General features: G+C 39.4%; 1 protein-coding gene across 1 annotated transcript; it reads left to right on the top strand.

Moving 5' to 3' along the window:
- The first annotated feature begins 6374 nt into the window (after nucleotides 1-6374).
- Nucleotides 6375-24417, top strand: capn9 (calpain 9). Its single transcript, XM_033625095.2, has 20 exons — nucleotides 6375-6671; nucleotides 7751-7820; nucleotides 7917-8035; nucleotides 9219-9352; nucleotides 11661-11829; nucleotides 11934-12017; nucleotides 13541-13626; nucleotides 15489-15566; nucleotides 16096-16256; nucleotides 16373-16530; nucleotides 18057-18265; nucleotides 19803-19839; nucleotides 19929-20009; nucleotides 20255-20312; nucleotides 20704-20768; nucleotides 20918-20986; nucleotides 22190-22268; nucleotides 22915-23031; nucleotides 23557-23615; nucleotides 24112-24417. Exons 1-20 carry the CDS (start codon nucleotides 6465-6467, stop codon nucleotides 24136-24138), a joined length of 2067 nt encoding a protein of 688 aa, XP_033480986.2. The 5' UTR covers nucleotides 6375-6464; the 3' UTR covers nucleotides 24139-24417.
- Nucleotides 24418-25260: the final 843 nt, after the last annotated feature.

Below are 25260 nucleotides of genomic sequence, written 5' to 3' on the forward strand. Positions count from 1 at the left end.
CAGGCCAAGCAAAGCACCCTAGACGTCCCTCTCCACAGCAACACTTTCCAGCTCCTCCTGGGGGAGATGGACTGGCCAGACCAGATATGTAATCCCTCCGGCGTGTCCTGGGTCTACCCCTCCTCTGAGAATCAACATTTTAACGTAGTGGAAGGTTTTCTGTGTCTCTGTGAGCCTGGAAGCTGTGTTGTCTGGGGCTAATGGCCCCTGGTAGGGTCTCTCAAGGAAAAGTGGTCCCAGAGGAGGGGCCAGACTAAGAGCGATTCAAGAGGACCCTGATGACATGGCATATTTGGACTTTGAGCACCTCGGGCTCTCCTGGAGCCAGACCTGTGGGGGGAGCTTGCTAGTGAGCGTCTGGTGGGCAAGCTCAGCCCAAATAAGTAACATGGGAGTCTCCGCCCTGTGGGCCCACCACCCGCAGGGACAGGGATCAGGGTCAGGTGCATTGTGTGCCGGGCGGCAGGCAGGGGCGGGGCCCCGGGCATTCTGATCCCTGGCCTTGCAGACTGTATATTATGTATAGACCCCAAAGTCCAAAACAAATTTTCATATACACACACTTGCGTGAATAACTCTAAATTTTAAATATATGAAGTCATGTTTTACACATTTTTAATTCATTTTCAAAACTATTCCACACCTCTACTCCTTCAACTGTTCGACATCTTTGTTTTGCATTTGTTCTCATTTTTGTTTTTGTAAATGCACAAGTTCCTCTTAGTTCATACTGACTCTCTTTAATGTGGTACAACTTGAAGCACCTTATTTTTTACTTCATATATTAATCGTGCAGTTTTTAAAGTCCAACAAGTTTCTAAATTTAAGAGCATGGGAGTTCATAAATCATTTGTTGGTTCTTGATGTCAGCTCTACTAATGAGTCTTACAACTTCTCGTCACATAAAAATTGGATTTCTGAGTGTTATGTATGTTTTTTCCCCAAACCTCCACACAGTAGGTAATGTATGAAAGTATAAAAGAATGACACAATATATTAAATGAATTTAGGGTTAGGATGTCCTTTGTTTTGTGCAATATAACAACAGACTTCAACATCGTCGTCCTTACATTATTATATGTGGTTTCCAGCACAGTGTATGGTCTCCCAAAACTTTATTTTCACATGTTCTTCATATATATATCCAAATATAAGGAATTTCTTTTTATTTAAATTTAACAACTTATTAATATCAAACCAATGTTTGAAAATTTTCAATTCTGTTTCCACTGTCACCAAAAGCTCCAAATCTTTACCAGAACAAATTCAAACAGAACCTCACTTGAGTAAAAGTATCATCAAAATGTGCTGTGCTGTAAAATGTCCCTTGTCAGTGTTTTCCCATTGTGCCTGATGTTTTTGAATTAATATTGCTGTTGCATTAATGTGTATGTTGCATTTTACCTCTGTAGATGTTTAAGGTTGTGCTCATTTAAACTCCTTTATATCCCGCTGGTCAGTTTAATCTACAGCAGTGCATCATATTCTATAAGATCATCATATGTTGGCAGCATTGCTGTCCTGTGAGAACTATGTACATCATAATCAAATAATATACATTATTCTTATGAGTCATTCTGCATTATGAGCACTTTTACTTTTTGTATATGGAGCTGAATACTTCCTCCACCTCTGCCATCTACCGCCCCCTTCAGGCCACAGTGCATCACGTCCAGGTGGAGGTAGTTTAAGAGCAGGTAGAGCAGGGACACTCGATTCGCTTTGCCTCTGGGCCACTTTTACAAAATGACAGGAGTCCAGAGACCGGTTAATAAACAAACATTATCAGTATATATAATGACTGAATCACCTGTTTTTAACCTTTCTATGTTTGCTCTCCTCACTCTTCTTTGCCAAGAGGCAAATCCGGTCGCAGCAGCACTGCACAGGTCAGGTGTACACAAGAGGCATTTTTAAAATGTGAGGTTGGGGTCTTGGGGATCCTCCCTTGCACTTTTTTTTTTTGATTAACAAGCTTTACACCAATCAGTCAAAACATTAAAACCACTGACAGGTGAAGTGAATAACATTGATCATCTTCTTACACTGCAGTGTTCTGCTGGGAAACCATTGGTCCTGGCATACATGCAGATGTTACTTGATGCCCTCCACCCACCCAAACACTGTTGCAGACCAAGTAAACTCTCTCATGGCAACAACACTTGTCGATGGTAGTGCCCCCCCCCCCCCCCCCCCCCAGCAGGACAATGCACCACAACAACTGCTCAGAAATGACCTGAGGAACATGACAAATAGCTCAAGACGTCGACCTGACCTTCAAATACCCCAGATCCCAATCTGATTGAACATTTGAGGGATGTGCTGGTACTCCAGAGGTACCCCCGATCCATGGTGGGTCCTTCTTGGACGGGAATTGGCTCTGGCCTGTCAAGGCTTTGACACAGGAGTCCTGGAGGGTGTCCTTTGGTGCCTGGCATCAGGGTGTTACTTTCAGATCTTTTGAGTCCTGTGTGTTGTGAGGTGGGGTAACAGCATGTCCCATAGATGTTTGATCAGATCGAGATACAGGGAACATGGAGAACAGGTTGATGCCTTGAGCACTTTGTCACGTTCCTCAGGTTAATCCTGAGCAGTTGTTGTGGCGGGGCGTGGTGCATTGTCCTGCTGGGGGGGGGGGGGGCACTGTTACTGAGGAGTGCTGTTGCCATGAGGGAAAGTACCTGGTCTACACTGGTGTTTAGGCGGGTGGAGCGTGTCAGGTGGCAGCCACACGAATGTCAGAACCAAAGGTTTCCCAACAGAACACTGCACTGTAACAACACGATCAATGTCAGTGTTTTAATGTTTTGGCTAATCGGTATGTGTTGATGCTTTAAAATGCACTCTGGCACCTTTTTACATTCAAAGTACAAAGACGAACATTCTCTGTTTGAATCAGCTTAATTGTATTTACTGGTTGGCGGACCTGTCGGCACCCTATCACGGGCCTGATGTTGCCCGTGGGCTGTAAATTAAGTACCACTGAGGCAGAGGATGCTGCTCGCCTCCTTCACCCGGGATATTTATGTTTCTGATTTACATCTACTTAACGTCACATCTAAAAACAGGGTTACTACAGTACATTAAAACTCCTGGAAAAGTTAGGAATGTAGAAAAATGTTTTCCAGGCCTGGAAATGGTTTGGAAATGGCAGAATGTTTTGGAAAAGATTTGAATACGTTATTTAGGCCATTGTTTAAAAATAACACGTTCATAAAGACTCCATAACATGGAGCCATTTGGTAAATGGCTAAATGATGCTGGTGATGGATAGCTAACGTTAGCTTGGGTGGGAAAGAGAAATAAATGCATACAAACTTGTCAGAATTATGATCTAAAACTTATGTTAACGTGCATTGACATTGACAGGATCTTTGGGTTTCTAGGTCTCAAAAAAAGAGCAATACCTCTGCGTTTTGTGAAGCACCTGTAGATGACGGTCAGGTCAAGTGGCACATGAAGCTAGTAGGAATGTCTAACAAGTTAGCAAGCACTAGCAGTTTGTATCAGCAAATTCCTGTGAAGTGCATGTTTAATAATGTATAGCTGTATAAACCTACCCATTTAAAACTACTTAACTAAAGTCATGGAAACAGGGTAAAATACAATGGAAAATTTTTGAAAATTAATTTGTAAAAATGTGTAGACACCCTGTAGACAGGACTTGGACACAAAATTTTGTGGATGCTTGTATCAGCTGAGATATTTAAATTGAGTGCCTAAAATGCAACCAAACCCTCACAGATAGTAATCTCACTGTACAACACATAGCTGTGTAAATACATACTCATCGTAAGATATGTCAGGAATCCAGAGACTCCGCAGCAGGAATGTGGTTGCTCAGAGAAATGAGGACAGCCTGGAGTAGTGAGTCTCTGACTGATGTGGGTGGCAGGGTGCAGCTGAGATGACGCTGGCACACCCCTGTTCTGCTCAATTACTCAGACACAGACACAGACACAGATAGAGTGGAGAGGAAGGGAATTACACAGAGTATACAATAACACTATCATCTATAACCAGGGACAGATTATGAGACACTGGGCCCCTCACCTGTCCTCTGTAGGAGGACACCCAGGCCAAAGACACAAAGTTTGTAGTTGTATTTAATCTCTTTGTAGTTATGTTGTGTCTCTTGACTGACTGTCTCTAGTGGCTTTTCAAGTCTTTATGATTGATTTGACTCTCTCTGCAGTCATTTTGCATCTTTCCATTGTTGCTTTTTATCTTGCTGAGGTAATTTGTCTTGTAGTTTTGTTGTTGTGCGTCGCTGTAGTCGTTTTGCATCTTTCTGTGATCATTTTGAGTCTTTTTGCAGTCATTTTGTGTCTTTCTGAAGTCACTTTTCATCTCTGTCGCAATTTCTCTTTGTAGTTTTGAAGTATTGCTATTTTGGATCTCTCTCATTTTGTGTCTTTCTGTGGTTGTTTTCTGCATCTCTGTAGTCCTTTTGCATCTTTCTTGGTCAACGTTTTGTCTCTTTGTAGTCGTTTTTCATGTTTAAAGTTATTTTGTGTTTTTCTGCAGTCATTTTTTGCATCTCTGTAGATATTTGCATCTTTCTGTGGTCATTTTTTGTCTCTCTATGATCATTTTGAGTCTTCTTTGTAGTCATTTTGCATCTTTATAGACATTTACCATCTTTCCATGGTCTTTTTTTGTCTCTGCAGTAATTTTGCATCACTTTGTAGTCACTTTTAATTTTGCTAAGGTAATTTCTCTTTGTGGTTTTGTTGTTTTGCATCTCTTTTGTGGCTTTCTATGGTTGCTTTTGTCTCTTTTCATCTCTCTGTAGTAATTTGTGGTATTGTTGTTTTGCTTCTCTGTAGTCCCTCTGCATCTCTTTGAACACACTGTTTATCTAAGGTAATTTCTCTTTGCAGTTTTGTAGTTTTGTTATTTTGCATATCTCTCATTTTGCATCTTCCTGTGGTCGATGTTTTGTCTCTTTGTAGTAGTTTTTCATCTCTGTAATAATTTCTCATTTTAGTTTTGTGCAGTCATTTTTTGGATCTCTGTAGATATTTGCATTTTTCTGTGGTCAACGTTTTGTCTCTCTGATTATTTTCTTCTTTGTAGTCATTTTGCATCTCTGTAGTCGTTTTTTGTGTCTCTGCAGTAATTTGCATCTCTTTGTAGTCACTTTACATCTTTCTGTGCTAATTTCTTGTTGTAGGTTTGTAGTTTTGCATCTCTTTGTGGCTTTCTGTAGTTGTTTTTCTGTCTCTTTGTAGTTGCTTTTCATCTCTCTGTAGTAAGTTATCTATGTAGTTTTGTTGTTTAGCATCTCTGTGGTCATTTTGTGTCTTTCTGCAGTCATTTTTTGCATCTCTGTAGATATTTGCATCTTCCTGTGGTCATTTCTTGTCTCTCTATAATCATTTTGAGTCTTCTTTGTAGTCATTTTGCATCTCTGTAGTCGTTTAGCATCTATCCGTGGTTGTTTTTTTTGTGTGTTTGTTTGAGAATTTTTGTGATTCATTTTGTTCCTCCTCTGTCAAAAAAAATCTAGTTAAGGCGCAAAATTTGCCCAACAAAAAAAGAGCACAACAATGTGGCCTACTTTGGAAAACTGTTGGCAAAAATGTGAAGTTTACATTATTACTATGTAGCTGTGGGGGTCACGAGATAAATCTAATGGGCCACAAGACGATTACAAAGGTAGAAATGGTAATGTGGTCTGCTCATCTTTGCTACCTTATTCTATAGTCTTACTTCTTAAAGCCTCTAAAAAGGATTAAAATCAAACAGTGATGAGGAAAAAGCTGCCTTAAACAACTCCCAGACATGCAGCCTGTGATGAGAGTCTCAAGCTGAAGTTAGTTTGCATTGAGAGGTCAAATGGAACCCATTTATAGTCCATTCATCCATTAGCTACAACCTGCTTATCCTTTTGAGCATCTGTGGTGGGCTGGCACAGATCCCAGATGACACTGGGATGAGAGGCAGGGTACGCCCTGGCTGTGGGCAACTTAGAGTCTCTAGTCAACCTGACCTGCAGGTCTTTGGACAGCAGAAGGAAACCAGTGCTTCCAAAGAACATGCAAATCCCACAAAGAATAAATCTAATCCAGAATTTTCTTTCTATGAGGCAACAGTGCCTCTCAGTTAGGGTAAAACTATGCCATAATAAGCAGCAACACTTCTGTTGTCCTTTAAATTCCCATTCAGAGGTGCTGATTTGAATGAGCACACCACTTCAAGCTATTTAATTTATCTATTGCCAAACAATCAGGAATGAATTCTTACAGTTTACTGCAGGCCAAGCCCAAAGAGAGAGAGAGTCAGCAGGGGCGAGGTTCACCACCACAGGAGGACAAACCAGTTTCAGTCTGGAGGGTGTGTACCTGACAGCCCTACCGACCTGACAGGCTTGTCCCTGCATCAAACACACTCACAGCAGGAGACTCGCTCCATCACACACCACCTTGCGTCTCCGTCTTCCTCCACACTCTGAGCTGAAGATGCCTCTCCAGTCCACTCTGTCGGGCCGGGGCTCTGGCTCCAACAAGGTCCTGAACACACAGTCGGACGGGAAGTCGTTTGAGGAGCTGAGGCAGGAATGTTTGCAAAAGGGAGTCCTGTTTGAGGATCCAGACTTCCCTGCCACCGACTCCTCGCTTTACTACAGCCAGAGTGTTCCCGTCCAGATTGAATGGAAGAGGCCCAAGGTATGTAGGCAACTTTTTTAGATTTCAAGTTTTAGGGGGGCTTGGCTGATGCTTTGGTGGAAGCAGCATCTGCAGAACTGAGGAAGTTGTGTCAGAGAAGTGTTCAGATGTCTTTCTGAAATGTTGAATGAATGAAATGCTGTGGTTTAAAGGTGAACTGTTCACTTGATGAGAGGTGTTATGATGGTCAACGCTTGCTTTAATGTGCAGGTTGTTTTTAATGATAAAACTAGTCATATTTATTACTTTAATGGGCTTTGAAAAGTCTTATAAGACCTACATTTAAATGACTAAAACTCTGGTTCAGTGTGACATGAGCAAATTAAAACTGTCTGTGGCAGTTGACTGAATGAGTGTTGGCAGCATTACAGATAACCTGTAATTACATATATTATAATACTGAATAAATGAAGTGAAAGTTTATGTGAAGTTATTGCTTTCAATACAAAAAACAGCAATCAAGTATTTATCCAGCCGTTGCTGCAAAACCAGTTCTGCAAGAAAACAGTGTAAATAGAGCCAAGTGCAGTTTCCTCACTCTGAGCGCAGTACTCGCACTTTATCCCCACACGCCTCAACGTTATCTGCAGTAAATTCAAACAATCTGCAGCTGCTCAGAGACAAGATGTTTGATTTGTTTTGTTATAGCTGATCAGCTTTAGATTAACACATCTGTGGAAACTTTATTTTCTTCATGAAAGCTACACAATGTTCTATATTATTTTATCAGCGTTGTCTCTTATGTAACTTTACACTTATAATGACAAGTTATTTTAGCTAATTTCCAGCACACACACCTGTTAAAATACTAACCTGGCCTGAGTAAATTGGAAAACTCACCACTCATGTTCGTTACGACTACACATTTCTCTGCAGGGCGTTCCTTCAGAGTAAATGCTTCAGCTGCCTTCAGCTGGTGTGTTTTTTTGTTGTGTTTCACTGACTGGGATTTCAGGCTGATTAATATGCCTGGAATGTGAACACACCTTTTAAAGGCACCTGTCTCACCTTTCAACTGTCAATTGTGGATTTTTTTTTTCTTAAATAAACTAACCTGTTCTGTTCCTGTTCCTCCACAGGAGATCTGCGACAACCCAAAGTTCATCGTTGGCAGTGCAGACAGGACAGACATCTGCCAAGGACAGCTTGGTTGGTACCCCAAGTTGTCTGCATGAGTCTCTTTACGTCTTTTCATATGCACAGGTTTCACTCATTTACCCATGATGCACTTGTTTGCCACCACAGGAGACTGCTGGCTTCTGGCTGCCATCGCATCCTTGACCCTCAAAAAAGAAACCCTGGCACGGGTCGTCCCCCACGACCAGGACTTTGACCGCAGATATGCTGGGATATTTCACTTCCAGGTACACCGCCAGCTGATTGGCAGCAGAGTGATGAGATGGTTTACTGGCCGACATGTGTCCCTTTTTGATTAAGTCTCTGCTGCTGGTACTTTTGAAACATTCCAGTCTCTGCCAGGAGGGAGAAAATAAAACTTTACCTTAAAAAGACTCAGATAAACCACACAGATTAATGCAGGATGTGTACAACTATGTAGTGCCCATATGAGGAAGTAGCTGAAGCATTTATGGTCAGTACTCTCTTAAAGTAAATTAACCCCACATCCATTCATCTACCCATGAGCTATACCCAGTTATCGTTTGCAGGATAGTGAAAGGTTGGAGGCTACAGAACCCCCACTGGTAGACAGATCAAAATAACCCACCTGAGTTTTTTTTAAAAATAAGCATCACAAAAATAGATGTGACAAGAGAGGTCAAGAACAAGTAGGAAAATGTTTATATTTCTATATAAATTATTTAAATAATTTTTATTAAAAAAATATATTTTTTTTATATATATATATATACATATATATATATATATGTATATGTATATATATATATAGAGAGAGAGAAATATATATATATATAGAAATGTATTTACATTTTTATATTTTCTATAAATAAAAAATAATGTAAATATAATCCGTATTTATTTCAATAAAATATTTAAAAACATAAATACATTATTTTAAGAATAATTATGTTCAGTCTATATATTAATAAATATTACATACAGTATACAATAAATATGTGTTTATACAGATATAAATAAATGTAAATACAAACAAAATAAGGAAGATAACACACATAAATGAAAAGAGTAGATTCAGGACTTTAGAATTTTCCCACTTGGAAAAATAAACAATGTTTATGTTTGCTGAAACCTGTTTTAGCCTTAAAATGAAAACCATTACAGAGAAGAATTTTGGGGGCATGCTTGCTTGAGTGACAAGTGTCTCAGCCTATCACAGTAAAACAGGAGTTGGGTTCTACTCACAAATGAACAAAAATAACAAATTTAGACCAAAAAAGAAAGAAAAAGAATTGCATAATTTGGTAAAATTGAGGGAAATTCTTTCGTTTTTTGTCTCCTTACAGAATTGAAGTGTAATTAGGCAAACCTCCTTCATGTTACACATAATGTATACTGAGCAGTGGATGAATTAAGTCTTTTGTGACACAGTCTCTGTTGTGCCCTCAGTTCTGGAAACACAACAAATGGCTGGACGTTGTGGTGGACGACAGGTTGCCGTCAGTAAGAAACAGACTCATCTTGCTTCACTCTGCCTCCAACAACGAGTTCTGGAGCGCCCTGCTGGAGAAAGCCTACGCCAAGTAAAAACTAAGATAAACACACTTTATATCCACTCATCCTGTCCTCGACCTTTGTTTGTCCCAAAATCACAATCATATCACAGTATAGGCTACTTCTGTAATGTTATCACATCTGCTCAAATGTGACTAAAGATGTAATATTCTGCTCTCTATTCTATTCGTTACACCCACAATAATCAAGACGCGGACAAAAGAATTAATGACTTTGCACTGATTCATTAATAGTGGAGTTCAATGACAGGACCATTAAAATGATTAAGGTTCATCCTCTGAGGAATACAAATGTAATCAGATACTTTCAATGGACTTTGGTGAAACCCTGACTTGTGTTTTTGAGTGAAATTTCTCAACTTGAAGAAGAAGAAGAAGAAGAAGAAGAAGAAGAGGCGGTTAATAAAAATTGGATGGATTGCTGTGATGATTCATGTCCCCCTCAGGATTAACTGTGATCCCTCAACCTTCCATTTTGCACCACTGAAAATTTGTATTTGTTTGATTGATTTATGAACAAATGTCTGCAAAACTAATAATGTTCCCATCAGCCTGGACTGTGCTTTGTTTTTAAAGCTAATTAGCAAATATTAGAATGCTAACACCCTAAAGTAAGATGGCGAACATGGTAAATATTAAACATGCTGAACATCAGCACATTACAATTATTCGTGTGCGCATTTTACCATGTGGGTTTAAGTACTAAAGTGTAGCCTCACAGGGCTGCTAGCATTGTGGTAGACTCTTGGCGTGTGTCTCAAATCGCATACTTCTGTTGGTACATTTCATTGTAACGTTAGTACACTTTGTACAGTATGTACTTGTTGCATGGTGCACTAATTTAAACGGGGTAGTGTTGTCTCACTTTGCGCACTGCCAAGTTGAACTTACCGAAAGTGATGGCGGCTTTTTATTAACCGCCTCTTCTTCTTCTTCTTCTTCTTCAAGGACAACTTGGTGGAGCATTATTGCCAACATTTGACTGTTATCTCCGCCCACACATAAAACAAACTTATGCCACATTGTCAATACTGATTAAAATGTGCCGCCGTAGCTAAGAGCAGGTTAGCTAGCTAGTGATTACGAAAAATAACATGAGTGCCAATGTTAGCTTGCTAGCATTAGCTTGCTAGCGCATGCGAGTGCTAACGTTAGCTTGCTAGCTGTTCACGGTACCAAATTATAACAGAAAAACATTACTGACGGCTTCTATACAACAGCAGTAACGTTATTCAATATGAGCATTATCGCCATTATTGATGGCCATCTCCGCCCACACATAAAACAAACTTGCACCACAAAGCCACTGCTGATTAAAATGTGCTGCAGTAGCAAGGAGGAAATTAGCTAGCTAGGGAATGCTACCGTTAGCAAGCAAGCTAGTGTTAGCATTCGCATTGTTGTTAGCGGTACCAAATCATTACAGACCCAACCAATGTTACTGACGGCTTATATTTAACAACAGTATTGGTACTTTAAAGGCGAATTGGTGGAGCATTATTGTCAACATTTGACTGCTATTTTCGCCCACACATAAACCAAACTTAGGTCATATTGTCAATGCTGATTAAAATGTGCTGCCATAGCTAGTAGCAAGTTAGTTTGCGAATACTAATGTTAGCTAGCAAGCTATCTCGAGTGCTAACGTTAGCTAGCAAGCTAACATTAGGATTTGCATTATTGTTAGCGGTACCAAATCATTACAGACCCAACAAACATTACCAACGGCTTCTATTTTTACAACAGTATTGGTAATTGGCAAAAATATGGTTAACTAACAGGCTCCTTGTTGTCCCCAGCTGCCATGTTAAAAGTGGGAGCGTATCTATGTTTCCAGGGTTCTATGTTTCCCGGGTTATATGTTCCCCACTTACACAAAAAAGGTTCTATGTTTCCCGGGTTCTATGTTGCCCGCTCAACCAAGTGGGAAACATAGAACCCTTTTTGTGTAAGCGGGGAACATAGAACCTTTTTTGCAGGGTTAAGTGGGTTTTGCAGGGTTAAGTGGGGAACATAGAACCCTGGAAACATAGGGACGACCCCTTAAAAGTTGAGAAGTTTGTAATTTAGCTTCTGTTACATCATAAAGATAGCGACTGTTGAGGGTGAGAAGTGTCCATCCTTCCACACTCCACTTTAGGACTATTTCTAGTGCACCAGCAGTACACTGCATTTTCCTGTACTATGTGTGAGCGCACTTAACGCATTTGTGCACTCAAATATTAAGTGTTTAGTACAGAAGTCTGTGATTTGAGACGCATTGTCGGTCTTGTTAATGAGTAAAAGCTGATGTACTAATGTGATGTGTTTGTGTTAGACTTCACGGCAGCTACGAGTCCCTGAAGGGCGGCAGCACACTGGAAGCCATGGAAGATTTTACCGGTGGGGTCGGGGAAATGTACGACACCAAGAGCGCCCCAAGCAACCTGTTCACCATCATGAAGAAAGCCCTGGACAGAGGCTCCATGATGGGGTGCTCCATTGATGTAAAGACTCATTTTCATATTATTGTTACTTCTACCCCTCATGTAAGAGGTTTATGTAACCAAGATTTTGTGTTTTAAACCTGGGAGTTTCTGTCTTTCTTCAGATCAGCAGCTCTGCAGAGTCTGAGGCCAAGACGAGCACTGGCCTGGTGAAGGGACATGCATACTCCATCACAGGCATGGAGGAGGTAAAACTCAGCTCAGATCAGATCTGGTTTTAAGTATTTCTGACAAGTGGTGAGGTAAAATGATAGAAAACCTTTATTTAGTTTAATTACTGCGGCAGGGAAATAACACACAAAACCTCAGAGATTCACTAACAAAGACCACACCAACGGAGTTATGAATTACAATTAGTTTATTGTGTATGATGGATGATGGGGATGAGGGTCGAGGAAAGCAGGGAAGAGGACTGAAGGATGTGGGATGAGGGATGCGAGTTGAGGGTCATGAAATGGAGGGGGGAATGATGGGAGAAATCAGGGTCCAAAATCATGGTACCTTTGGAACCAAGAGTAACCCTTCAGACATGGTACGTAGATCCTAGCGTTTCCACCGCAAACAGTCCTCTTAAATGTGGGCGGGGTTGTTGTCACTCACTGCTCCATCCAGCACTCGCTGTATCAGCGGTGACACAGATGGAAGTCTGCACCTGGTTTATCGTCCACAGAACGAGGCTGCACGCCGACATTTTCAGAACAAAATAGAACAGGCTGCAATGAGAGTCTCTCTCCATGGGATATTTAAAAATAGCAGCTTTGTGCATTTAGTCCTTCTCAGGCAAGCTCAGGGGTTTAGTGTTGCTGTAGCCCACAGGAACGATGCTCTGTGATGCTTCTTTTTTCTCTGAGTGAGGATTAGAATATATGCAGTTCACATAAGCCGGTTGAAATTAATATATAAACGCTTGAAGATCCACTCATTACTAAAAGTGCACGTCATATAAAAACTAAAGTTGTCACAGTGAAATTTAAGGTGTGCTGATGGATTCACGTCATCAACTCATGCATTGAGTAACATTACAAGTTAACGTTCCACCTTAAAAGTCGCCGGCAGTCGGCCCAGTGAATGAAGTTATTTTTTCTCAGACTCCAGCTGCTGTGAGAGGCAGCAAAACATCCTTTCATTTTATAGTTACAGTTTACTAATAAAACTCTCCACAGTATGAACAGTGGTTACATGAGCCTCAAAACCAGACACAACTCAGCCCTGAGCAGAGTGACCGTCCTCTACTGACCAATCAGACTGCAGTGTTCACAGCTCCACCTTTTAGTACCAGATCTGTGTGCTAGGTACCCCAACAGAGGGGGACCAAACATGAAGACGGTACGGAACGGTTCCATTGGTACCATCCACAATTTTCATTTTATGGAGTTAACTTCCATTCTTGTTGGCATGAGGAAAACAACAATGGCACACACAAACCAAAATGAATAAAATGCTGCTGTTGAGATTATTCGCCTGCAACCTTTGTGTTTTCAACATGAAGAAAAAAAGTTTAAGAAAATATAGATCTTTTATCTTTTTTGAGCCAAACAACACCAGAGTTAAAGGTCAAAACAAGCTGGTTTTGAGATCAGGCAAATGATTCGTACTGAAGATCTCATAACAGAAATGTGTTTTTTGTCTGATGTGTTAGACTCACTAATAAAGTAAGCAAAGCCAAACTCATACAACAACAATAAACAAATAAACTCTGTCTTACATTCAGGTGAATGTCAGAGGTAGGAAGGTCCAGCTGATCCGGGTCAGAAACCCCTGGGGTCAGGTCGAGTGGAACGGTCCTTGGAGTGACAAGTAAGCATAAAGGATGATACTACTTCATCTTAACTCTGCATATACACAGTACATGTGAAAAAAGTATACCCATGGACGGATCATGAGACACTGGGCTCCTGTAAAAGGACATGAACAACATCCCTTGCCTTTGTGTCGCTTTGGGCCTCTGTAGTAGTTTTGTGTATCTTTGTGGTTGTTTTTAATCTCTCTGTAGTCTGTAGTTTTGCATCTCTTCATTGTTTTGCATCCCTGTGGTCATTTTATATTGCTTTGTTGAGGTTTTGTGCCCCCCTTAAGTAGTTTTGCATCTCTGTGGTTGTTTTGCATCTCCTTATGGGCGGTTTGCATCTCTCTGTAGTACTTTTTTGTAGTCATTTTATATCTCTTTGCGGAGGTTTTGTGTCTCTCTTCAGTCGTTTTGCATCTCTATGGTCGTTTTGCATCTCTTTCTGGTAATTTTGCCTTTTTTTGTATTCCTTTTTTATTTCATTTTTGTTGTCCCGTGTCTCTTTGTAGTTGTTTTGTGTATGTTTGTGGTTGTTTTTAATCTCTCTGTAGTCTGTAGTTTTGCATCTCTTTATTGTTTTGCATCCCTGTGGTCATTTTATATTGCTTTGTTGAGGTTTTGTGCCCCCCTTAAGTAGTTTTGCATCTCTGTGGTTGTTTTGCATCTCCTTATGGGCGGTTTGCATCTCTCTGTAGTACTTTTTTGTAGTCATTTTATATCTCTTTGCGGAGGTTTTGTCTCTCTCTTCAGTCGTTTTGCATCTCTATGGTCGTTTTGCATCTCTTTCTGGTAATTTTGCCTTTTTTTGTATTCCTTTTTTATTTCATTTTTGTTGTCCCGTGTCTCTTTGTAGTTGTTTTGTGTATGTTTGTGGTTGTTTTTAATCTCTCTTTAGTCTTTTTGTGTCTGTAGCTTTGAATCTTTTTGTTGTTTTCCATCTCTGTAGTCATTTTATTTCTCTTTGCAGAGGTTTTGTGTCCCCCTTCAGTCGTTTTGCATCTTTGTGGTTGTTTTGCATCTCTTTCTGTCGATTTTGCCTTTTTTTAAATTCCTTCTTTTATTTCTTTTTTTTTTTGTCCTGTGTCTCTTTGTAGTTGTTTTGCGTATGTTTGTGGTTGTTTTTAATCTCTGCAGTCTGTCTGTGTCTGTACTTTTGCATCCCTCTTTAACACCTCCTTGTAGAGGTTTTGTTTTCTCCCTTCAGTCATTTTGCATCTCTGGCAGCATATCTTTGTTAATGTTTTTAATCTCTCTGTGGTCATTTTGTGTCTTTAGTCTTGCAACTTTTCTCTTCTTTTTGCATTTTTGTAGTCATTTTTCATGTCTTTGTGTCACCCGCGAGTTGCTTTGTCTCCCTGTGGTTGTGTCGCGTCTCTTTGTTGCCGTTTTACGTCACTCTATAGTCATCCTTTTTCTCTCTTTTTGTTTGGTTCTGTGTCACTGTAATTTTGCATATGTTTGTGGTTGTTTTGAGTCTCTCTGTAGTCATTTTGTGTTTGTAGATTTGTATCTTTTGTAGTTTTTTTTATGCCTTTGTTTTGGGTGCATCATTTGTTCATCTGATTATTTAATTCAATCTGGAAAACAAGGCACCAACGTGTAGGGATCACGGGCTTCTTGATCCCTCTGATCCCTAGGTCTGAGCCAGTAGGCCCATTCAATAATCCATCCATGGGTACACCTGCTGATTACATGAGAAAGCCATACCATATAATTATAAACCTCATATAAGTGCTAAAAATCTCATTTTGATTGAAGGTAAAACAACAAACACACATTTTTTTGTTCCTTAGAAAGTACTGGTATTATTGCTTCTCTCTGATTCCTGCATGTTGAGGTTGTTTGAGATAATTTTGCCTCGTGTCTGTTTCAGGTCCAGAGAATGGAATAGTGTTGATGCAGCCGAAAAAAATCGCATCCTGCAGAATTCAACAGAGGACGGCGAATTCTGGTGAGGCCACGTGATGACTTTGGTCAACACTAAAAAAAAAAATCAATTTAACTGTATACAGCTGTGTTTTAGTATCAGGACTTTACATTAAATATGTTGTATGTATGCAGGGATGTAGTGGACAGAATAATCACTGTACAGCAGGTCAGAAATTTGTTGAGCCCAAACTTTCATGTCAGCAGCCACGCAAAGAAAAAATATACAACCTATAAATAAGCCTTTTATTTAATCTTAATTAGTGCGTTTTATGTCTATTTGTGCTGTACACTTAAAGCTTAAATTCTTATTTTCTTATGTGAACAGTGACTCTTTCCAAAACTCCCAAATCTTACTACAGGAGGCCATTAAAAGTATGCAAGATGCATTTTAGAAATGACCTTAAGAACATATTCAAGTCTGTTTCACTCTGATGTCTTATGAACTTTGTACGACTTTAAAATTAAAGTCAGTTGTGATGTGTTTTGAGCTCAATCGTGACAAAACTGAACACTGAATGTGGAGATGACACTGATTGTGTTTGTGACACCAGGATGGAGTTTGAGGACTTCAAGAGGAACTATGACAAAGTGGAGATTTGCAACATGACCCCTGACTCTCTGACCGACAACACAAAGCGCCACTGGGAAGTTCAACTGTTTGAAGGAAACTGGATCCGTGGCTCCACCGCTGGAGGCTGCAGGAACTTCATCGGTGAGACCACCACATCTGTAAATAACCTGAGAGTTTGATTTGTTGCCTTTTGGCATTTAACTGTTAGTATTTACATCCTAAACTGCCCTCTAAATCTCTGCATCTTCAATCTACAGACACATTTTGGACCAACCCACAGTTCAAGCTGCAGTTGGAAGACGCTGACGATGAGGACGACATGTGCAGCGTTGTGATCGCGCTGATGCAGAAGAACAGACGAAGGCTGAGGAAGGAAGGCATGGATCTGGAGACCATCGGCTTTGCAGTGTATGAGGTGAGAAAACAAACTGAACGTGTTTGAAAGTGAGGCTACACATCAGGACCTTTGAGTCAGGACTCCATGTTGGCTTTAACTATTACTATTCCTTTAACTATAAAATGAACTATTTTCAAATGGATGACATAACATGAAATTAGTTTGATAGAGTATATTGTCTAAATACATGTACTGTACGTGAAAATTACATTGGTATACTTACTGTAAGCACATTTTGTCACCAAAAATATACATATTTTAAGTATGCATTAAGTGGGTGGGTATAATTATATGGGTATAATTCGAAAAAAAAACCAGTTTTTTTCGACTAAAACATCTGTCATTATAATTAGTTAGTTATATTTTTTTCAGGAGGTCTTTTTAAGATCAATTATGATATATAAGGTGGTATCATCGTTATAGAAGCGGACATTGAAGTTGTAAAGAAATTATTGATCATGTTAGAGTAAATAGCAAGGGGCTTAACAGTGAACCTTGTGGAACACCTTTATAAGAAAAACTTTATTTAAAGCAATTTGTAACAACAGTTGAAAGCAGAATCATGGAAAGCAACTTATTAAACAAAATGCTGTGACTGGCAGAGTAGAAAGCTGTTAGAGCAACATATCTAAAAGAGAAATATTTTTAAATAGTTAATATTTTGAACTGTATAATTTGCCAACCGAGTCACTAGAAGAATTTGTTGGCATTGTATATTTCAGCAAACCACAAATATGTTGGATTTGCAGGTTTCATAAGTAAAAACTTAACCTTTACGAAGTGACGTAGTATGTGGGAGGTGTAAATCATCACGAGGTAGAGGGGACAGTGGATGGCATGACATGCAGGAGAGATGCCTGCCAATACCAATTAACAACAAAATGTTTTTTTTCTAATAAGTCATTGCTGTGTTTCCAGCAGCTTCTTAGGTATACACAACGATTGTTTTTTACCAAAACATGGCTGCTTTTCCTGCCTGGATAGTGGCACAAAAGGGCTGTTAGCGTAAATGCCTTAATCAAGATGTGATAAGGTCCAAACCTAGCTTTTTTTTTTTTGCTGCTATTTTGTCCCTTCAACACACCCAGCAAGCATTTTTTGGTTTAAAAAACGTCTAATAGCCGTCTACATGAAGACCTGATGTCTAGACTAAATCACGGCTGAATTTGGGCTGTCAGAGAAAATTTGGCAGACATCTAACCATAGCCAAAGTGTAGACGTCATCAATTATACGGCTATGTAGAGACCATGTCCAAAAATGGAGATAAACATATTTTAATTACTGTTGACTCTCCATACGTGATTGAATATCATACCGCACGCCATCTGCAATGGCGAAAATTACATTTAATCAATTTCAAAATTAAATCGGCTAGATTTGGGTTACATGTAGCTAGACTAAATCGGAGCTAAATATAGCCAATACGTTTAAATCACGACTATTGCTTGCTGGGCACCTTTACTAGTAGTTAAGCCACCGCTGCAGCTTCCTGCTTCCTGCTGTGGCATCGAGCTGAAATGATCTCCTGTCTCTGTCCGTTCAGGCTCCAAATGATGATGACCATCAAGGTAAAGATTTCTTCCGCTACCACGGGTCCAAGGCTCGCAGCAAGACCTACATCAATATGCGGGAAGTATCAGAGCGCTTCACACTGCCTCCTGGGAAATACCTGCTGGTCCCCACCACCTTCCAGCCCCACCATGAGGCCGACTTCCTCATCAGGATCTTCTCTGAGAAGAAGGCCGGAGCTCTGTGAGTGTTCAGCTCTGGGATATGGGCAGGGGTTCAAAATATCTAGGCACATTTACTGAAGTACTTTACATAAGCACAATTTTGAGGTACTTGTACTTTACTTAGACCTACTTTTACTTGTGACATTGGAATGTTGAGAATTGAGTGCTTCTTTCACCACTGAGTTCTCAGTTGAGTTTGGACATGGAGGACAGAACTATAACAACAATGCTAATTAAAACCCATAGAAAATTTTAAATTATAAACCCTTAAAGAGTAAAAAAATGGCAAAACTTCAAGACAATAACTTCATTAAAGGGTTAAAGTTGACGTCCTTTTTGTTTACATTTGATCTCTTCTGCTAAATTTTTCTGAATTATTTTTTGCCCAACATTACAACATACACTTCCGTTTTCACAGGATATTTACATACAGTCTCTTTCAAAATAAATGCACTACATCGGTACAACACTGCAAATTGATGTTTTTTTTTTCTTTTTCCTTCAACAACAAACGCACGTGGTTAGGTTTAGGAAAAAAGAACAGGGTTTGGTTTTAGAATCTTACGGGACACAAACACCAATCTCTCTGGTGAAAGTCGTGTTTGTTTGATCCATCCACCACCCCTGCCACCCATCCCACTCAGACTTTCGTCGCCTTAACTTTCGTCCATGTCCTGCCGCGTTTCCCCCTGACGCCGCTAGGTTTAGTTAAACTCTAACGGCAACCGGCCACGTATCATGAAGATGTTAAAGGCTCCCTTTTTCCGTTGGTTTCTGACGCTGCAAGTCACTGCCCAAGGGCAGGATTTTGATGTCTTTAGAGAGAGACCAGGCTCAGGCTGGTTGCCAAGCAGTTAATTTTTGTAGAAGTTCTTGGATGTGTGAAACTAATGTTAGTTAGCTGCGTCAATCGTGCATACAGATATAAAGATGAGCACCAAGAAGAACGTAATTCATTGAGATTTACCCGCATGGTAAATGAGAGACCAAAAAAAGGTGGTGACTCCCTTCCTCTGAATATGCGTCTGTACCTCGATTACCTGATAAGTTATTCATAGTCCGTAAGAGTCCCCTGAGCAAAAGAATCAAGTATTTTTTATAAAAAAGAATCCAAGTATTGTTTCAACAGGTTAAAGTGGTGTGGTGTCAGTGTGTCGGGTGCCGTGAAGTAGCTGTTGTAACGCTCTCTCTGATGCGCCGTCTCTCGGAGCCAGATCAAATGAATAATTCATAATTGATATGTTATCTGAAGCCTAATTTTTTAAAATTCATACTGGTTTATATTAACAATTTGATTGTATTTCCCACCTTTGCCGAGCAGTAATTTAATTTTATTATTAATTTAAGTTTTATGGTTATCATCTGAAAATCTTATCATTAGCCGTAATTAATCTGTATGAGTCTAATGAAGCGTTTCAGGGGCTTTTCCAATTAGAGAACAATGAAATTCTTTGGAGGCATAAAATGAAAAACATTTTAAAATATGAAAATATTACCTCAAAGTATCACTGACTTCTCTTTGAATCTTCATCACAACTTGTGTTTGTGCTCCACAGGGAGATGGGGAGCACAGTTGACGCTGACCTGCCAGATGTAAGTAGATCACCCAAGAACTGATCAATCAATCAGTCCATCAACCTGTCTGGTGTGTGCTTGTACTGACTGTGTATTGTTTCCACCAGCCGGCCCCGCCCTCCGCTCCAGAGGAGGAGACAGATGAGGAGAAAGGCCTGAGGAGGCTGTTTGAACAGCTGGCTGGTGATGTAAGAAAGCAGTGTCAGACACCATCACACATTTGTTAAGAGTAGAAGTTTGCTGTATAATATGACCTGAGGCTGAGAGGTCTCTGGAGTTTTAGCTTCTCACACACTGAGAGTAAACTTTATAGAGGTTTCATATCTTGCATTGAAATTAGAGTTGGTAATATTATACTAAAAGGTTCAGGTTTGTAGATGGCCACATATACATGTATGAATTTAAAGTTTTCTTCTCCTGGCTGTGTTTACAGGACCAGGCTATTGATGTCAGAGAGCTCCAGCAGATGCTGAATGGCGTTCTCAGCAGACGTAAGTAAACAAAGAGATTAAAGTATTTGTTAATTATTCCCTTCATTTGCTTCCACTTTTCTAATTTGATTTTACATTTTAATGATAAAAAATATTTAATTTTAAGAGGTCACAAGACAAAAACACTGTGGGAGCCCCTTTAATTTATGGTCTTATATGATGCTGCATCAAAATTACACGTGACCGAAACAATTTGATGCCAAAATACCACATGTGGAATCTTTAATCATACCCGTACAATATGTTTCTGTACATTGTTTCTATGTTTTAATCATTTTAGTGATGGAAATGAAAAAAACCAACAACCTATAACTGACAAACTATCTTGAGTTACAATGTTGTATTATTGAATTATTTGTTGATTTTCTTTTTTAATCTATTTTGCCTTCAGGAAAAGAGATCCGATTTGATGGCCTGAGTCTGAGCACCTGCCACAGTATCATCAACCTGATGGATGTATCCTTACACATATATAAGTAGTATAAGTTTTTATAACATGTCAATTGGACACAAGAAAGAGGGGAAAAGAACAGTAAGATTATTTAAAAGATGACAAGCTGATTACCACTGTGCTTCCTGAAGCTCTTTCCTTGACAGTAAACCAGGTGGACCAAACCGGGAAACTGGAGTTCCAAGAGTTTAAGGTCTTCTGGGAAAAGATGAAGAAGTGGATTGTAAGTATTGATTTGTGTTGCATCACTGCACAGAAGGAAGCGTGCATCTACTGCTAACTGACCTAGCACCACTAAGCTAGCTAATGTTGCAGCTCAATCGAAGACGCCGTCATTAATGTTTACATCTTGCGCTGTCACTAGCATGAGCCTCGTCCATGAGAAGATGCACACTTGCTTCTGTACAGTGATACGGTTGGCCGACGCACAAAGGCACCTTTCGAAGCAGTATAATATGCACCGGGCAGCAGCAGTTGTTGGCACAGCAGCCATCAACAGAAGTCGTCAAATACCAGCACTGTGTCAGTGGACGTCCACATAAGATACCAACCTTCAAAAGGCTCTTTGCATGACCTTGTGAAATGCAGCGGCAGTTTGTGATGCCGCCAGTAACAAGGCAATATAAGTGACTGGAAAGTCCCTGTAGGGCGGGTGAAAAGGCACAGTGCGTGTCATATGTATACATGAAAGTCCATTGACAAAGCAGTGATATTTGACGAGTTGGGACGAGAACGTGTTGGGTTGATGGGTGTAGTGTGGTAGAGAGAAAATAGTTCCTACATGAAACTGCTCACAACAAGGTCTGTGGATTATCTTGAGTCACCAGGTCATGATTTCTGGAAAGAGACATATATTTGTATGTATTATTTCAAATACTGCTCGTTATTAATATAATTTATTTGTTGATTATATTTTGGAAAGTTATTTTGAATTTGGAAAGTAACTTTCGAATAAATGTAGTGCAGTAAAAAGTACAGTATTTCCCTTAAAAATGAAGAGGAATGGAAGTATGAAGTACAGAAAAAGTACCTCAGAATTGTACTTAAAGGTCCAGTGTGCAGGATTTAGAGGCATTTATTGGCAGAAATGGAAAAACATGTTGTGTTTTTGTTACCTTAGAATGAGCTGTTTGTCCACCATGTTGTTTCTACAGTAGCCAAGAATGAACAATCCACACACTGACTTATTATAGGGCCATTCACATTTTTGTGCTGGCCATCTTAGTTCCCCTACGTGCTTGGCACATGGGAGAAGTTTCAGGTCTGCAACCTCACCGCTAGATGACACTAAATCTTTCACACTGGACCTAAAAGCTCAGTACTTCTATAAATGTACTTTTTTTACAGCTGTAAATCCACTCTGTTGGTGGGAGGTTTGTAGTTCTTTGTGCTTCAGGGTGTTAAAGATGAACTCCTGTCATTGCAGATGCTCTTTTTGTCCTTTGACACCGACCGCTCAGGGAAGATGTCGTCCTACGAGCTTCGTATCGCGCTCAAAGCTGCAGGTGAGAGTCCATTATTAACACTTTATCTCTGACCATTTTTTGCCTCTGATAGTTTTATTTCATTTTATATCTTGGCAGACATTTCTTAAAAGACTATTTTCATGTTTGCAGTCACATAAAGATCCTCTTTTTGTTCATATATGGAGATTTTTTACATTGCATTATATTCAATTTGACAAAATATATACATAATTCTAGGTCCTCTTACTAGCTTTTAATGGACTTACTTAGCAGACAGAGTTTCCTCAATTGTCATGGAGACCATGAGGAGCAGCTGAAAGTGCCAGAAACGCCACTAAGTGAACCTTGAGCCATGTTTTCTTGTTGTAAAATGAAATATTTGTTTTTCAAAGTCAAAAATGAACTTTATTGAAGAGAATGCAATGTGTTGCATACTCAGTATTGTAGATTACAGAGTACAGTAATGTACTCTATTGTGAAATACTGTCTACTTAGTAATACACTTGTAGTATATCATAAAATACACCAATTATTGCCACATGTAAAACCTATTTCCATATATTTCCATAATAATTTAACATGTAATCTGAATACAATAAAAATGACATGTAAAATGCATTTAAAACTAGTTTGAGGGCATGATTTAGTGTTTGGGTTTAAATCTTGTGTATTTGCTCCCATGAAGGCATGCAGCTGAACAGCCAGCTCATGCAGCTGCTCGGCTTGAGGTTTGCTGACGAAAACTATGACATCGACTTCGACGACTACCTCACCTGCATCGTCCGTCTGGAGAACATGTTCAGTACGTTAAAATCCTCCACTGAGTTCTCACAGTAACTACATCAATGCTTATAGTAAAATGATTATAGTAAGAATTCATTGGTGTTTAAGTTAAGGCAGCAGATATTTAAAACTCTACACATGACTTTTAACAGACATAAGCTGAGTACTTCTGCAAAAGTTTAATGAATTGTTCATTTAAGATAAAGTAAGATAAGATAAGCCTTTATTAATCTCCAGAGGGGAGTTCTAGGTGTAACAGCAGCAGCACAAGGACATAAGTTAGTGCAAATAAAGAGAGAAGAGTAAAAATTTAATAAGAGGTATATAAAATATAAATGAAAACAAAATATATACAAGAGCAAGAGAGAGAGAGAGAGAGAGATACACATTAAAGAAGAAAGTCAAAATAAAATCCTCCACCTGGGTTTACAATTCATACATTAATGTCTGTCAGTGATCGTAGTGAAGCTTTATTGGCATTAAAATCAACTTTAATAGAGTTATTTGCCACTTTGAGCTGACTGAAACATTTTCTCTTGACCAGGAGCTTTCCAGGCTGTGGACGAATCCAAGAGGGGACGGGTGAGGATGAACTTCATGCAGGTAAAAATCACACCACAGGTGTAGCATGGGACACGTCCCCCTCAATATTTACAACATGTGCATTTGCCTTCAATATTAAAAACACAAGCTGTAGAGGACTCTATTTCGACAAACTGCTGGAACGCGACTCATAGACTCGACAAGGCCTCCAGTAAATTTGCAACGTCAAAAGCAACATTTAAAATCTGCGATTAAACAGAAAGAGGAAATTTCAGTCAGAAATTGGTGCATTAAATTCACCATAAAGCCGAATGTTACAATGTTATCACTTGACTGAATGGGCATTACTGCTGGTTATCGGCGTAACAAGTATGGAAGGGTCCTACGACAACAACTAGGTTCAGAAAGCTGTTATTTTATTCTGCGATTGTCTTTCTGATCACGACTCTTTTGCTTCTTTTCTGTCTTAATACTTAACAGAATGTCGCTTTTAATATTTTGTGATTTAGTTCAGGTGTGGTTTATTTTACTTAATCACTTTCTTTTCACCTCACAGTTCCTGATGTTGTCGATGAACGTCTGAGGAGACGCTGAGAGCAAACAGAAGCCACCAGAAGAACAAAACATGTGCAGTGTGCTGAATATTCCAGCCATAATGATGCTTACACGCATTTTCTTTTTCATGTTTCAAATTCTCAACATTTTTTTTTTTTTTTTTTGGACTAAATAATGTGAGATGCTGTCTGCGCTTGAGTGTTTGAACGACGGGATCAAATGTTAAAATTTGCTGACTCATGCTTTTGGACAAAACGTAATTTCTCTTCTTTCTGCATGAATGGAAATAAACTTTGAATAAAACATTTGGGTTTGGTGTGGGGAAATACTACTGAATTGGACAAATATCACTTTACTTTTGTGATTAATCAGTCTCAGAAATAGTAAAGTTTACAGGATGAGCAGTTAAATGTTGTGTTTATTGGAGACCCTCCACATTATTTCAGCCTACAAAAGTTAAGTAATGCAAAGGGACTAAAACGCCTGCCAAAGTTTAACGAATTGTTCATTTAATTTTATCAATTTAACATTTTTTTAATCATGTTCAGTGGTGGAAAACATGTTCTCAAGTAGACATGCCATTACAAAGGCGCAGAAAAGATGAAAAAGTGGATTGTATGTGTTAATTTATTTGTTTAAAACTGAATCAGTGGTAAATGAAGAACTCAGATCTTTCACTAAATTAAAAATAGCAATACAACAGTGTTAAAGAACTTGATTACATTTAAATTTTACTCAAATAGAAGTACAAAATACCACCAAAGCACACTAACCTGCACTTTATAAGGTACATCTTGCTGGTACCGGGTTGGACCCCTTTTTAATTCTTGGTGGCACAGATTCAACAAGGTGCTGGAAACATTCCTCAGAGATTTTGGTCCATATTGACATGATGACATCACACAGTTGCTGCACATCCATGATGAGAATCTCCCGTTCCAGCACATCCCAAAGGTGCTCTATTGGACTGAGATCTGGTGACTGTGGAGGCCATTGGAGTACAGTGAACTCATTGTCATGTTTGAGATGATGTGAGCTTTGTGACATGGTGCGTTATCCTGCTGGAAGTAGCCATCAGAAGATGGGTACACTGTGGTCATAAAGGGATGGACACGCTCAGCAACAATACTCAGGTAGGCTGTGGTGTTTA

Source organism: Epinephelus lanceolatus, chromosome 3 (assembly GCF_041903045.1).
Source record: "Epinephelus lanceolatus isolate andai-2023 chromosome 3, ASM4190304v1, whole genome shotgun sequence".
Lineage (NCBI taxonomy): Eukaryota > Metazoa > Chordata > Actinopteri > Perciformes > Serranidae > Epinephelus > Epinephelus lanceolatus.

Bases quoted from the DNA above. Each gene is read 5' to 3' on its own strand.
- capn9 (XM_033625095.2), top strand. From the start codon at position 6,465: ATGCCTCTCCAGTCCACTCTGTCGGGCCGGGGCTCTGGCTCCAACAAG. The intron at 16,531-18,056 runs GTGAGAAAACAA...CTGTCCGTTCAG, and splicing joins TCGGCTTTGCAGTGTATGAG to GCTCCAAATGATGATGACCA. The intron at 20,769-20,917 runs GTATCCTTACAC...ACAGTAAACCAG, and splicing joins GTATCATCAACCTGATGGAT to GTGGACCAAACCGGGAAACT.